The following is a 14,084-nucleotide window of genomic DNA, read 5'->3' as shown; positions in this document are numbered from 1 at the left end:
GTAAAATATTTCCTCTAGGAAATGTTCAGGCTGAGGTGGTAGACCAGCCAGATCTTGACACGTCATCTTGTGATCCATTAAGCTAGTAGATGAGGGCCTAAACAATAGCCAAACACATTAAATATGTTGCTTTGGCATTATGAAATAACACATCCGCTCTTTTACCCTGAATGTTACATTTTTCGTTAGGTAAAATGCTGACAATTTTATGATGAAAGTTGTAGGCTTTGTGGGCTTTTCTACTGGAAAACATTGCAGAAAACCTTTATGGTTATAACAATGTTTACACAGTTTGTATTTTTTTATATATATATTAATTTTAATATGGCATGGTGTTGGAGATGAAGAAAAAATATGATGTTGGACAACTAAGAACCTTCTTTTGCCCCAGCTGCAAAAGCACAAAGAGATTTTACTAGGAGTTAATATCAAAGATAATTGGTTTAAGCAAGAAGATCTTGAATGTTGGGGAAAAACATGAAAAGACAAACCTTGTATGCTGTAGTGTAGAGTAACATGGTGTGCACATAATAGTCTTAGACATTTCAAAACAGAGGCCATTGCATATCACCAGGTTATTGCAAAATATTCTGGCAGGAAATTAATGCCTTATCCACTTTCAATCAAATAAAACGCACAGGAAGCCGCCAACTAAGATCTCATTAATATCTGCTAACACAAACTTGACATGTTTTGGAGTCTTTGAAAAATAGTTTTTACAGACCTATAATAAATAATTGAATGTTTTCGAGAGTGGTTTAATCCTCATATTCATCTCTCAGTCAAAAAGAGAATGTCACAGTTATTTGAAAAGCTGTTTCTCTATAAGGCAGATCATTTCTATCATGTTAAAGTTTTTATATTTTAAAAATAATTCCATGTCTTATTTTAAAGCAGGTCTAGGAGCTGGGAACAATGTGACACTATCACAATGGATAATCCACAGAGAAATGCACATACTGTAGCTGTTTTGAAAAAATAGCCTTTAAACCAAGACTTCTTTAAAGTTGTGATTTCACAACTATACTATAAGTGGGGTGCAGACACAGAAGACCCTGTCCAATCAGATCAGATTTACCTTTTCGGGAGCGGAAGTTAAAGAGACTAAAACAGAGTGTTAAAACGAATGCAGCTGTAAAAAAAATATGTGTTTTTTTGTTATCACTTTAGCATGTAAAAATGCTCTAGTTCCAACCCAAGATACAAGTATGAACCCGTATTGGACATAATTATAGTGAATCACTGTTTGTCTTACTTAAAGCACCCGAAGCGTTACCTTCTTTGGCTTTACGTTGTTTAAAACGGGATTGGCAGCCTCTCATCTTTACCACTAACATGTAACAGCAAACAACTCAGCAGTCACCCTGCATTTATGTTCATCTTTAGTCTGACACTGACCTGTGAGGTCATCTCTCATCCAGTCTTCTGCTCCAACCTCCCAGCATGCTCCCTGGCATGCTCGCCTGGAGTCACCAAGGCCACGGTGACTCAGGCCTGTTTAAAGGTCATCTGGGTGTGTATGCATGTCAGTGCCTGTCTGTTATGAATATGGAAATGCACACTGCCTCCCTGTCTGCCTCACATAGTTCATCTTTCATGTCACGTAGCCTCATGCTAGGTAGCTAATTACTGTCAGTCAAACTTCTGTGGAAAGGGTCTGCAGTTGTCTAATCTAAGGTTTACATTGTGCTGATATCTGATATGATCATCTTCTTTGAACAGCTGTACTGTATCTGAAGCATGTGCATTAGATATAATTATAATATTCCTGTTGCTTTTGTTTGTACAGCACATCTAATTAATGTAATCGTCAATTCCTACTTTGTTGAATTAAAGTCACATGTTTCATGCTGTGTGTGTCAGGTGAGGAAGACTCTGGACGCCACCATGCAGACCCTTCAGGACATGCTCACAGTGGAGGACTTTGATGTGTCGGAGGCCTTCTCGCACAGCCAATCCACTGAGTCGGTCAAATCGGCTTCCTCTGACTCCTACATGAGCAAGGCAAACATTGTGAAGAGACGAGCCAATCAGCACGAGACTGAGGGCTTCTACTTCACTGTGAGTTCTCGGACAGATAAGGGCACAAAGGCACGGCATCCTAGAGAACATACCATGTGACAAGAATGTACCTTGTGGCTATTTATCTTGATATATATGTCATCAACAGAAATATAAGGAGTTCCTGAATGGCAGCAATCTGATCATCAAACTGCAGGCTAAGCATGACCTTCTGAAGCAGACGCTCGGAGAAGGTGAGACTTATTAGCGGAGTGGAGAGTGGTGGTAATAGTTTGGGGTTTATCTTTTATTGTAACTTTAGTGATAAGTTGCCGACCCTTTATCTGTCTAAATAAGGCGAGATTAAAGCTTTAAAAAATAATGGGGTAAAGAAATGTACCATAAAACCACATAGGTCAGTAATATTTCACTACTACATTATTTATCTGGAGTTCGTTCCATATTTTTGGAAATAGAATACAACATTATGTTATAATGAATTAGTCATTTCCTTGACAGCTTGACAGTTTTGAGACCTAAACAGGGCTATTAGCCAAAAAACCCAACTAGATTTCCTGGTCAGACTGATTGTGCTTAAATGTTATGACATGTCATGGCCTTCAATATTTTTGTATTCAGTCAAATGTTTAAATTATGAGGTATATCTTGTTATGTCAACGTGTTGCTACATCAATCTTCCATCTGCTTTAAATCAAAAGAAATGTAATTAAGAAATTAAATACAACATTTTGGTATACTGAGGATGTCATTCACTCGACAGCTTGACTGTTTTGTCCTCTTTTAGTTCCAAAATATATCAGACTGTCAAATAAATGGCACAGTGTAGACACACAGAAACAGCTAGGACTAGTAGTATTGTATTTGAAGGATATTCCTTGCTATACAGTCTATCCTCTGCCAGAAGAATGCATGAAAATGTTCCATGTCATTGTGTTTCTACTTCAAACTGCTCCTATGTGTTTGACATAAAATGTAATTGTGTCGAAGCTGCTTCACACATGACCTGATCCGCGAACAAACATTTGTTAATTGACTAATCAGCGTACGATGAGACAAATGTGTTGCAGATATCATGAAATCTTCAAACTGTACAGATCAGCTCTCACAAACCTCCCACTCTTGTTGCCCCTGGAAACATTTTCACTTTGCCGAGTGTGTAGCCAAGCTATCCCCTTCTGGGGCTCTGGTGCCGTTTCTAGGGCAACCGCTGAATGACTACTGCCTGGCGGAGAGTCAAATGCAGCCATGGCGCTCACCCCATTGAGCCTGCCTGAATAGATGCCCGGTTTCTCATCAACACCCCTTTCCGTCTCCATCTGCCAGCCTTGCATTGTCGGCCAGCACTCAACCGTACAGCGAACTTCTGTGATTGTAAAACTAGCGTATACTAATGTTGTCTCTTTCTCTCTCTTTTTTTTCTTTGTAGGGGAAAGGGCTGATTATGGGACAACAAGGTAAGCTGTCCAGTGACAAGAGTGCAAATAAAGTAGGCGATGATGTGTGAAATGCTTCCTGTGTCCCTGGATGAGATCACAGTGTGGGAATATGAGTGTGTTCTCAACTTCTCTCTTATTTTTTTAAACAAAGGGTTTGATTGTTATCAGAGAAGACAGGGCTGATTTGTTCTTCTCAGATTTAATCGATAAAAACATGTCATGAAAAATATAAATGCCAGTGAGATGAATAATGTCCTGCTTTTCTATTTTTAAACAAGGCGTTGAGCAGGGAATTAACAATTATTGACGAGCCAAGCACAAGACTACTTGAATTCAAGTGTTTGGATTTTACCTACAGTATTTTAAACTAAAGTACAACCGTTAAAAAGTCAAATCTTTCTCATAAAATGTTTTGTCAAACGTTTTCCTGTGGTACAGCAGCTCTTTCTAAGGTCTTTTTAACTTTCTTGCCAAGAGAAAATTAGAATATCAGTACCGCCTTGTGAATTTTAAATCTTAAAAAGCTTCCACTTACAGATCATATCTTAGCATAAAGATCACGAGCAGGATGAACCACAACCTGTGATCTTTTTCACCATTTTCAAAGTGATGAAACAACTAACCTTATCTAACCGATTGGTGGCTGTAGCTGAATATTTAGCTCAAATATAGAGTTTGATATCAAATGTGTTCATGAATGTAAGAATAACTGGTTAAAACACCAAAACATGTTGGGGAAAGTTGTCTGTATTTGTATGGCTGTACCAGTTGCATTATCATTCATATTTACCCTGTACCAACCGTGACCACCCACCATCTCCCCAGGCCCCCCTCTCTTCCCCCCAAACCCTCGAGAATGCGGAAGTCTAGACCTCGTTCCGTTTTTTACCGTAAGCTGTTTAACGGCAATATGGAGGCCTTCATTCAGGTATTAGCCCATCTGCGCTCTCTGTCTCTCCACGAGCTCAGCTGTCTCGCTAGCAGTCCTTTGGGGGGGGGGTCCTTTGCCTTTGACTTTGACCACTCTTTCACCCAAATGTTGGCTCACTCATGCACTGACTTTCCTCTTGCTCCTTGCCTTGTGTCCACAGTCTGCAGGAAAGACAGGCTGAGGTGAAAACCAATCAAACTAATTCTGCAGATGGTTTGATTTAATGAGCATTGCACTGGTGCTGGGTCTGCTTTTTTTTAACATATTTTCTCCTGTGTTCCCCAGCATCCAGACATTTATATGGCTTAATGTATGTCAGTTGGCCAAGTACCAGCACCATCACTCTGTCAGGCTATGCAAATAAACACATGGAAACAACTATTCCAAAGCTCAATCAAACACAGGCAGGAAAGACTGAGTGTGCATTTACAACAAGAGCAGTACAGCTTAAAAAGTAGCTCCCTCCCCCCCCCCCCCCCCCCTGCCGTGCCATGTGCCCATGTTTCACACCCAACAAGGCACTGAAGCTTTGGCTAATTTCTCCGGCCAGGCCTCCTCTTTTTCTCTCTTGGTACAGTCTGCTTCTCTCACTAACCTGTTGTGGTTCTTGTTGCCTCTCTTCCTCTGTTCCTGCCTTTCTGCTCTCTGCCCAGGGGAAGAAGGAATGTCCGTGCCAGGAGTCAGGTACTCTCACAGCGGGACGATCGCACTTTGTTTCAGAAACATTTCTCTGCTTCCTGTGATAATACTAAAGTATTAGTTGCATATGGTGGTGGAAATACTAACACAATTTGGCTCTGCTTATTTTTGTTCTACACACTTAACATCAGTTGTTAACCAGCATTGGGAACACTTTTTTAATGACGCCCATGTCTGTAATGCATTATAAACATACTTATTTGTTATATATGCGTTCTAATCCGATATAGCACAATATAATCATAGTTTCCTATAGATATTAATAATAATGCTTAAAATGTCAAATGACTTATGATGTCCAATATCATAATTTATGAGTTTTGGGTCACACTCTTACATTTAGTTTTTCAAAACCATTTCTAAAACGCATTACTAAAGCACTTAAATGTGTTATTTATACTGCTTTATAAACAGTATATTGCATCACAACTAAGATAATTATATTACACTATGATCCTAGCAGCAATTATGAAGTATTATGTTTATGGTTCAAGGTGCAAGGTTCTTTATTTGTCATACGAACATAGCTACAGAGTAGTTATGTCGATGAAAATATTAGGTCACAGGCTTCTTCAACAGTGCAACACAATAACACAGATAAACAGAAAAATATAGTGCAAGTAAATATTAAAAAGTAAATACAAAAAGAAAAATTGTTTAAAAAAAGTGAAATATTGAAATAAGAGTCTATATGCAAGCTATTGGAATGATATGTTAGATAAATAGATAAATAATTACTAAGTAGCAGATGAATGTTATGGATGTTGTTTCAAAGTTCAGTTGTTTAACAGTCTTATTGCCTGTGGGATGAAGCTGTCCCTGAATCTGGTGGTTTTTGTCTGCGGTAACGCCTGCCAGACGGCAGCAGACAGAACAGTTTGTGGCTGGGGTGATGGGGGTCTTTTATAATCCTGAGGGCTTTCTTCCTGAGCCGCTGGGAGTAAAGGTCCTCCATGGATGGCAGCTCCGTCCTGGTGATGTTCTGTGCAGTTTTCACCACCCTCTGTAAAGCCTTACGATTGAGGGCGGTGCAGCTGCCGTACCAGGCCGTGATGCAGCCAGTCAGGATACTCTCTATCGTGCACCTGTAGAAGTTGCAGAGTATCCTGGAGTCCATGTTGAACCTCCTCAGCCTGCGGAGAAAGAAGATATTATGATGTTATGACCTTATGGGTCATTATTAAATGCTGATTATTATTATAAAGAATTATGATATAGGTTTATAATGTATTGAAGACATGGGCTTCATAAAAAGTGTTATAAAAACATTGAATGATTAACAATGTGCTTTCATTATTTTGAAGTTAATTGACTGAGTGGCTGCCTCAAGCTTCTAATTATAACGTCCTGCCAGCATGACTTATTTTGTATTATTCATAATTTTCAGTTTATGTGCCTCCAATATGAATCATTTTCAATCTGCCTGGTAGGACTCCGGCCAGTCTATACCAGCGGTGGTTGAGAGCTGTGTTCGATACATCAATCTGTATGGTAGGTTCCTATTTTACGTTCATATGTTGGCTTTCCACAAAACAAAAACCCCTCCTTTCCCCTGCTTAACCTCCTGACACAAACATACATCCTCCAGACTTGTTTATAGCCTTTAACACCTTCATGCTTTACATGCTGTGTACATACTGTGAGGACTGGTTACTATTCTTAAACTTTAAATGTGCTGGGAAATTCAATGGAAGGACATTTGTACATTTTACTCTAACGGGTCTATCTGTCTACAGGTCTTCAGCAGCAAGGTATATTTCGAGTTCCAGGCTCCCAGATCGAAGTCAACGACATTAAAAATGCATTTGAGAGAGGTCAGTCCCAGTGCGCCTGGCCATCTTTTCTTGATTGATTTTAAATTGCGTTTTGTCCACCTCAAAAGCCACGGCCTCTTCCACAGGCCTTCAAAGTGCAGATAAAGAGTGTGTCACATGTAACCCTGTAATGGACATGCATATCCTTTCAGATGCATTATACATAAGATCAGCGTCTAGGGGTAATAATAAATGAGGAAGAAAAACGCACTCTCAATGTTTATATTAACCTCCCAACTTAAGATGCGCATAAAAAACTGCATCAGTGCTGTGTTACATGGACACTGATAGTAATGAATGATTGAGTGTATTTAATATACGCTATATCTACAGGAGAGGATCCTCTGGTGGATGATCAGGCCGATCATGACATCAACTCTATAGCCGGCGTTCTCAAGCTCTACTTCAGGGGGCTGGAAAACCCGATGTTCCCTAAGGAGCGTTTCCTGGACATAATTTCCACAACCAGTGAGTCAAAATCCAGGAAAATATCTGATAGATGTAAGGTTTTATTTGTTCTGTCTTTCTGTTAATGCTTCCTGTTTGTCTTTGCTTTTTACTTTATATTCAGAGCTGGACTCCGGTGCAGAGAGAGCTCATCACATCCAGCAGATAGTTGTGACTCTTCAGCGGCCTGTGATTATCGTCATGAGATACCTGTTTTCATTTCTAAATCAGTAAGTCCTGGCACAAAAAATATCCCTCGTGTGACACTCAGAAAATGATACTAATTGCTTTTGTCTTTCCAGTGTTTCTCAGTACAGTGATGAGAACATGATGGACCCCTACAACCTCGCCATTTGCTTTGGCCCCACATTGATGCCAATACCAGATGAACAGGACCCTGTGTCCTGCCAGGCGCATGTTAACGAGATCATTAAGACCATTATCATCCACCATGAGGTCATCTTCCCCAGCCAGCGTGAGTTGGACGGACCTGTGTATGAAAAATGCATGGCTGGAGGGGAAGAGTACTGGTAAGTGCAAGACACGGTTTCCAGCATGTGTCTGTATAGTTTAGAGGACGGCTGTGGAGTCAGGAGTGTGAGTGTGTTTTGAAAGAGTGAATTTAAGACAAATTGTGAAGCGCTTTGGATAAAAGCTGCTATTTTTAAGCAACCATTTACTGCCTGTTTTTTATCAGTTGTTAACAGCCTAACAAATAAAAATGCACAATACTATTTTAAAAACATAGCCATAATAACAACAATTGTTCAGCTATTATTCTTTTATATTAGACACAGATTAAATAAATACATTTTGTATAATAAAATTCAATACAAATGTTATCAAATATAATTTATATGAAAATGTATTTTTGAAATGTAAAAATAACCATTTATGTCGCAACACATTTGCATATATTGGAAATTAAGTTATAAGAACAATTATTGAAAATAATGAATAAACTATATGACGGAAAGCTTAATATTCCTCTATTTGCTACATTGAATATGATTTGAGGGATTGCTGTCTTCATATTTCTCCATTCAGTGAAAGCCCCCACAGTGAGCCCGGAGCTCTTGACGAGGTAGACAATGGTACCGGACCCAACACTAGCGATGAAGGTGAGTCACACTGCAGAGACACCAGCCGTACCTTTTAAGAGCTGAAGTAGTCTCAAACTGGATTCTGTCACATTTCTCTGAGTTGTACTTTCTTGTGTTTTTGTATGTCAGAGTTGGAGCAGATCGAGGCCATCGCAAAGTTTGACTACGTTGGCCGCACTCCGAGAGAGCTGTCCTTCAAGAAGGGAGCCTCTCTGTTGCTCTACCTGCGAGCCTCTGAGGACTGGTGGGAGGGCCGACATAACGGGGTGGACGGGCTGATTCCACACCGTTACATTGTGGTGCAGGACATGTGAGTGGGATACATTTGGTCTGTAGGGCTCACACATAGATTTGAGTTGTATAACTGCATCAGAAAATGTATTTAGATAAGAAGTCAGTACCTTGATTCTGCTGCAGGGCATAGGCTGCTTGGGCTGCTCATTATTTATAGTGCTCTATTTTTCCCAAATGCATTATACTATTCGTATTTTTACGCAATCTTTTGTCTTTTCTAGCTGTTTAAAAAGCTTGCCGTTATAAAAACAGTGCCTTTGTAAGGGGCAGTGTGAATACAATGCCATGTTTTTCTGCATTTTTCTCGTTTCCTTGACAAACCTGGTTGCAATGGAAACCAAATAAATGCTCCGTAATCAGCAAGGAAAGAGCACAAGCACTTGAACACTCCACAAATGCAACCTTTAATTCTGCTCCAGCCTTTTTCCTGATAACCACTCCTGCATCACAGGGCAGGTAACATAATTCAAGCTAAATGAAAAAGAGGATTGATGTATTTTCTGTCAAAAGTGGCTGCCGGGGACTGATAAGTGATTAATTATGTCTGTAAATGTAATGAGGCTTTCTGTGCTGGTGACATTTTTGTGTTGATTTTGTGACAAGAATTTAATTGTAAGGGACTCTTATTTTCCGTTTGAGAAAATTAACATTTCCTGAGGACGGAAGCCATTAATTGCAAATCAATTCTTCTGTCTGTCCGTATCAGGGATGATGCATTCTCAGATAGCATTCAGAGGACTAATAGTGCAGGCAGCGGTGGACTACAGCACGATGAAAGAGCCCCGTCCAGAAATGACCACCAATCTCCATGCGAACACACACCCGAGCGCCGCTTTGGAGCAGCGCTGGGAAGGTTAGTTAAAGTGGACCTATCATGCAAAATGCACTTTTTGATGTCTTTTATACATAAATATGTGTCCCCGGTGTGTCAGGGAACTCACAAAGTGTCAGAAAACAAAACCCTCTCTCTTTTCCTCCTACCCAAATCTCTAAAAACGGGGGAACAATGGAACTGATCAAGATTTGCTGCCGATATGACGTAATATCGGAAATGTGGGCTGGCTTTACACCCACGGCCCTATCAGAAACAATGCGTGACGTGTTTTGGACATAATATGGTCTGTGTTTACATTAGCAAGCATCGCTAACACTCAGAGCTAACGCTGTACTGGAGAGAGTATGTGTAAGAAAGCAGGAAATAAAAAAAGGAACTCACCTTGTGGTAAACCCGCAAGAGAAAAAGCATTTGAGCCTCATACTGTTTCAGAAATAATCCTTGATGTAGTTTGGAACATGATATGGCGTTTCATCATGGCAGCATTTAGCTGAGTTTCTGGGTAGAATTCTCCCGCATGAGTAGGCATAAGCTCCGCTCCCTCTTTTTTTTTTAATAAAGCTTTATACCCAGAATCAGCACTTTTAGTAACAGGGCTGAAATAGAGGGATATGACGCATGGCTAGAATTAATATATTATATATATAATTAAATTCCTGTGAATGTGAGTGAAGAGATTCAAACTGATCAAGTACCAAAATGTGTTTTTTCTCAGGGTGAGGATGCGATCAGATGGTGCTGCCGGCTCACACCACAGGAACGGCGCTGACAGTCAGAGCCCCACCAGAGCTGCAGATCACCCCCCTAAGGTTCTTCCTCGGCCCTGCAGCCCACACAAAATAGCGGTTAGCAGGGGCCCAGCAGACAGTCCCGAGAAACGACGCCTCGCCACATTTGGCAGTGTTGGCTGCATCAACCACCCGGACAGAAAGGCCTTCCTGGACAGCCACTCTCAGCGATCTTCACCCAGCACCACTCGGCACGCGAGTTTAGGAGATCACAAAACCCTTGAGGCTGAAGCACTCGCTGAGGTGAGTGTTAGTGTACTTTTGAAAAAGACAAATGATTAAAATATTAATACACTAAAACATATTTCTACAAAGCAATTTTGTACAAACATCCTCATTAAGAAGAAAGCTGTCCTTTTATGCCATACCTAATGTTTAATATTTGATTCATATTGAAATTGTTACATTTATTCTGAAGGATATTGACTGTAAATTATAATATGGATTACATTATTTATGAATAGGACAAACAAAGAAAGCCAATTACTTGCTGCTGCCTGTTTTAATCATTACTGCTCAGAAGGCACGGTAATAACTGAAATTGAAGCAATCTATCCTCCAAAGTGCTTTAAACACTGTTACATTTATAATGTTATACACACACATCTGGATTCTGGAGGAGGACACCATTTACAGAAAAGTATAAAAGTAAGGCTAACAAGTCTCTCCCATCTTTGGTTTAACATGGTTTTATTTACTTGGTATTTCTCTGATTGTCAACACATGTTCTCCTTCTGCTCATGTTTCAGGACATAGAGAAAACAATGAATACTGCCCTCCATGAGTTGCGTGAGCTGGAGCGACAGAATGTAGCCAAACATGCCCCTGACGTTGTCCTGGACACATTGGAGCCCCTCAAACGCCCCGGGGGGGCGCAGGATCCGCCCGGCAGCCCCCTCCACACCATAGTGATCAGGGATCCAGATGCAGCGCAGCGACGTAGCAGCAGCAGCTCCTCCTCCGAGACCATGACCACCTTTAAACCTGCTATAGCAGCACGTAGACCCAGTGCCCCTCTAAGGCCCCCGCCTGTCAGACCTGTTCGGCCGGCCCCTGTGATTGGAGCGGGGCCACACCGCTCCAGCAGCTCGAGCTCCTCTGGTCTGGGCAGCCCGGGCATCACACCCACCGACAGGGTCTTTCCCAAACCTCCCTCCCCATCACCTTCCACTTCCTCCTCTTCCTCAGACAAACAAGGTAACATGTAGCTCCAGTCAGTCACAAGTCGAGTGGTTGAAGAACACTTTCGAACACCGAGGGATTGTGTTTGCCATCATGCTCCTGCACCTCTTTTCGACAGCAAAACAAACTTTGTTTTCTGTATGATGAATATTTACCACTAATCTTCTAGAGTGTAGGACGGCTACTTTCTGACAAACTCTGGGCCAACACATGACCTTGTTGGTGGACAAGTTGATATAGCTCATACAAATATTACAGTAGAATTTAAATAAGAAAATTGTTTATAGAATGCTACCATGCTGAGCAGACATGCTGGATAAAAAATGGGATGCACTGGAAAACGCTTCTGTTTACTATAATCTGACAGTGAAACATCTCAAGTTATTAGGTTACAAATATGCTGTGGGCTTTGACTTTCAATCTTGTTCATGTTTCATTATGAGGGAACACTTATGGGTATGTTTCACCACTAATTGTGTAGACATCCAGTCTGTGCTGGTGTTTCTTTAGTCTATCAAAACCATGACTCCTTGGCCACATCGGGGCTGTTTCTGAGATCACTCTCCATTTACTGTAAAACCGGGAACATTGTACACCTACTGTAAGTAACATTTAATAATGGAATGAAAGAAAGTAGTGTGCATGGCATGTTAACTATTTTTTACCAACAATGAATTTACCACAATGCAATGCATCATTTTATAGATGCAAAAATTACAGCTATTTGGCGCTGCACCTGTTATGATGCTGATTTATAAATGTTTGAAATGTCAATGTATTGTTCACTATATGAGAGTGATTTCAGACACAGCCCATGGATCATCGGTAAAACCAGGGTAGAGTTGCATTAGGTAGCAAATCTTCTAATGGCCACTACATGCTGGCTTAAAGGTAATTACATCTGTATTTGAGCCAATATTTAAAAAACAAAAAAACAATGGTAGTATGAAAAACAAGCTGGAAGACAGCAGTTCTTGCTACACCCCAACGACACACACATATCCAACCCAAGGACACTGAGTACAAAGGGCTGAAAGCTTTTCATGGACCTCACCAATTGTTACTTGGATTGGTAAATATTTCAACAAAGTAATTTAGGACAATAATTTGAAACAAGCTACACAAATATTGTCTTTAACCTAAATCAAAATATACTCCCTTTCTGTCTTGAAATTGTCGATTACAATTTTTCTACGAGAGAAAAAAGTTTGAAAGAAAATGTTCCATCAAAACTTTCCAAGCAGTTTTGTCCTCAGAAAAATGGGTCGGCTGCAGTCTGACCAATCAGTAACCTGTCTGACCGGCAGTCGAATTTTCTCAGCAGTTGACTGTTACAAACTCTATGTAACTCTGATATTTGATCATTCATTGTGTTTGCTGCATGTCAGTACTGGCAAGCTGTTCAAAAATCTATGTCTTATGCCTGATAACAGGAGAACAGTATCACAGCCAAAACTATATTTTTCCTTCATTCATTCATTTCAGAAATAGGTCAGTGGATGGCAGAGGTAGACCAGGCTGCAGGGCCAGAGTAACACAGAGAACATTGACTATTATTGTTGACATTATAGACATGCCACCCATATGATTAATACAAGGAAATACAAATGAAAATCATAAACTGTTCTTATATTATAGTCATCTCTCTATATAAAAAGATTAGCTGTGTTACCTCAATAAAAAGTAAAAAAGTTCTCCTACAATTCAAGTGGCTAATGCACTTATAAACAGTACAGGGAACTATGCTGCATTTGTAGGTCATGTGTATTCATTTGATGAAGTTGTACTAGAAATATGATATAGCACATCAGTACCATTCAAGCTTACATACTGTCTAGATTGCACACGGTCAGTTCAGGCTGTGTGGGTGTTTAGATGAACTTGTTTACTGTTGGTGGTGTTTGTTGTCTGTCCTATAAGGATGATCAATATATATTTAACGTGTAATAGGTACATTGGACTGAATATATACATACTTCTAAAGGATACTTGTATAAATAACATTGTATAATAGGAACAGGATATATTATCATGTCTAGTCTGTAGATTTTTGTAACTCTTATCCTTGCACAAACATTAACAAAACAATAAATTGGTAAAACGTCACAGACATTTGTCTTTTTATTTTCTGGTGATGTTCAATAACGGTGTTATTGCAGTATATTTGTAGTCATGCAGTCATCTTTAACACTGAGTCTGATTTGTGGTGAAAAATAACATGAGCATACCTGACTGACTTGAATCACAGCTCACTCTGCACTAGAGTGGTTATGCAGTGCCATCTGCTGGTGAGCATATACTGTATGTTAAAATAATTCATATCATCATAAAATGCACCATTAACTATCACAGCACCCTGCATATAATCATAGTTTGCAAGTAATGTACTAAAAGGGGAACGATGCCAATCTCGAAAAAAAACTTCAATATTATTCCTTGGGTCTAAAATTGTCTCAACATATTAAAATGTAACATGCATTTGTTTTACATTTAACTAGCCAACAGAATATAATAAACGTTTTCACACCTACTA

General features: G+C 39.9%; 1 protein-coding gene across 7 annotated transcripts in view; it reads left to right on the top strand.

Moving 5' to 3' along the window:
• Positions 1-13,657, top strand: part of LOC117489550 (SLIT-ROBO Rho GTPase-activating protein 3-like) — a 32,918-nt gene extending 19,261 nt beyond the window's left edge. Inside the window, exons 9-22 of one of the 7 annotated variants that reach the window (XM_034138915.1) lie at positions 1,864-2,061; positions 2,171-2,255; positions 3,449-3,476; positions 4,284-4,386; positions 6,519-6,579; positions 6,825-6,902; positions 7,236-7,370; positions 7,474-7,579; positions 7,652-7,879; positions 8,397-8,470; positions 8,582-8,762; positions 9,453-9,599; positions 10,297-10,612; positions 11,119-13,657. In XM_034138915.1, the coding sequence (XP_033994806.1) occupies positions 1,864-2,061; positions 2,171-2,255; positions 3,449-3,476; positions 4,284-4,386; positions 6,519-6,579; positions 6,825-6,902; positions 7,236-7,370; positions 7,474-7,579; positions 7,652-7,879; positions 8,397-8,470; positions 8,582-8,762; positions 9,453-9,599; positions 10,297-10,612; positions 11,119-11,577 (2,199 nt within the window). In that variant the 3' untranslated portion in view covers positions 11,578-13,657. Of the gene's footprint in view, positions 1-1,863; positions 2,062-2,170; positions 2,256-3,448; positions 3,477-4,283; positions 5,661-6,518; positions 6,582-6,824; positions 6,903-7,235; positions 7,371-7,473; positions 7,580-7,651; positions 7,880-8,396; positions 8,471-8,581; positions 8,763-9,452; positions 9,600-10,296; positions 10,613-11,118 lie in introns of those variants that run through there. The other 6 variants (XM_034138916.1, XR_004556607.1, XR_004556608.1 and 3 more) reach the window with 6 other exon arrangements.
• Positions 13,658-14,084: the final 427 nt, after the last annotated feature.

This window comes from Trematomus bernacchii, unplaced genomic scaffold (genome assembly GCF_902827165.1).
Source record: "Trematomus bernacchii unplaced genomic scaffold, fTreBer1.1, whole genome shotgun sequence".
Classification (NCBI taxonomy): domain Eukaryota; kingdom Metazoa; phylum Chordata; class Actinopteri; order Perciformes; family Nototheniidae; genus Trematomus; species Trematomus bernacchii.
Note: the sequence above shows the minus strand (reverse complement) of the source record. Positions and strands in the feature narration are given on the sequence as shown.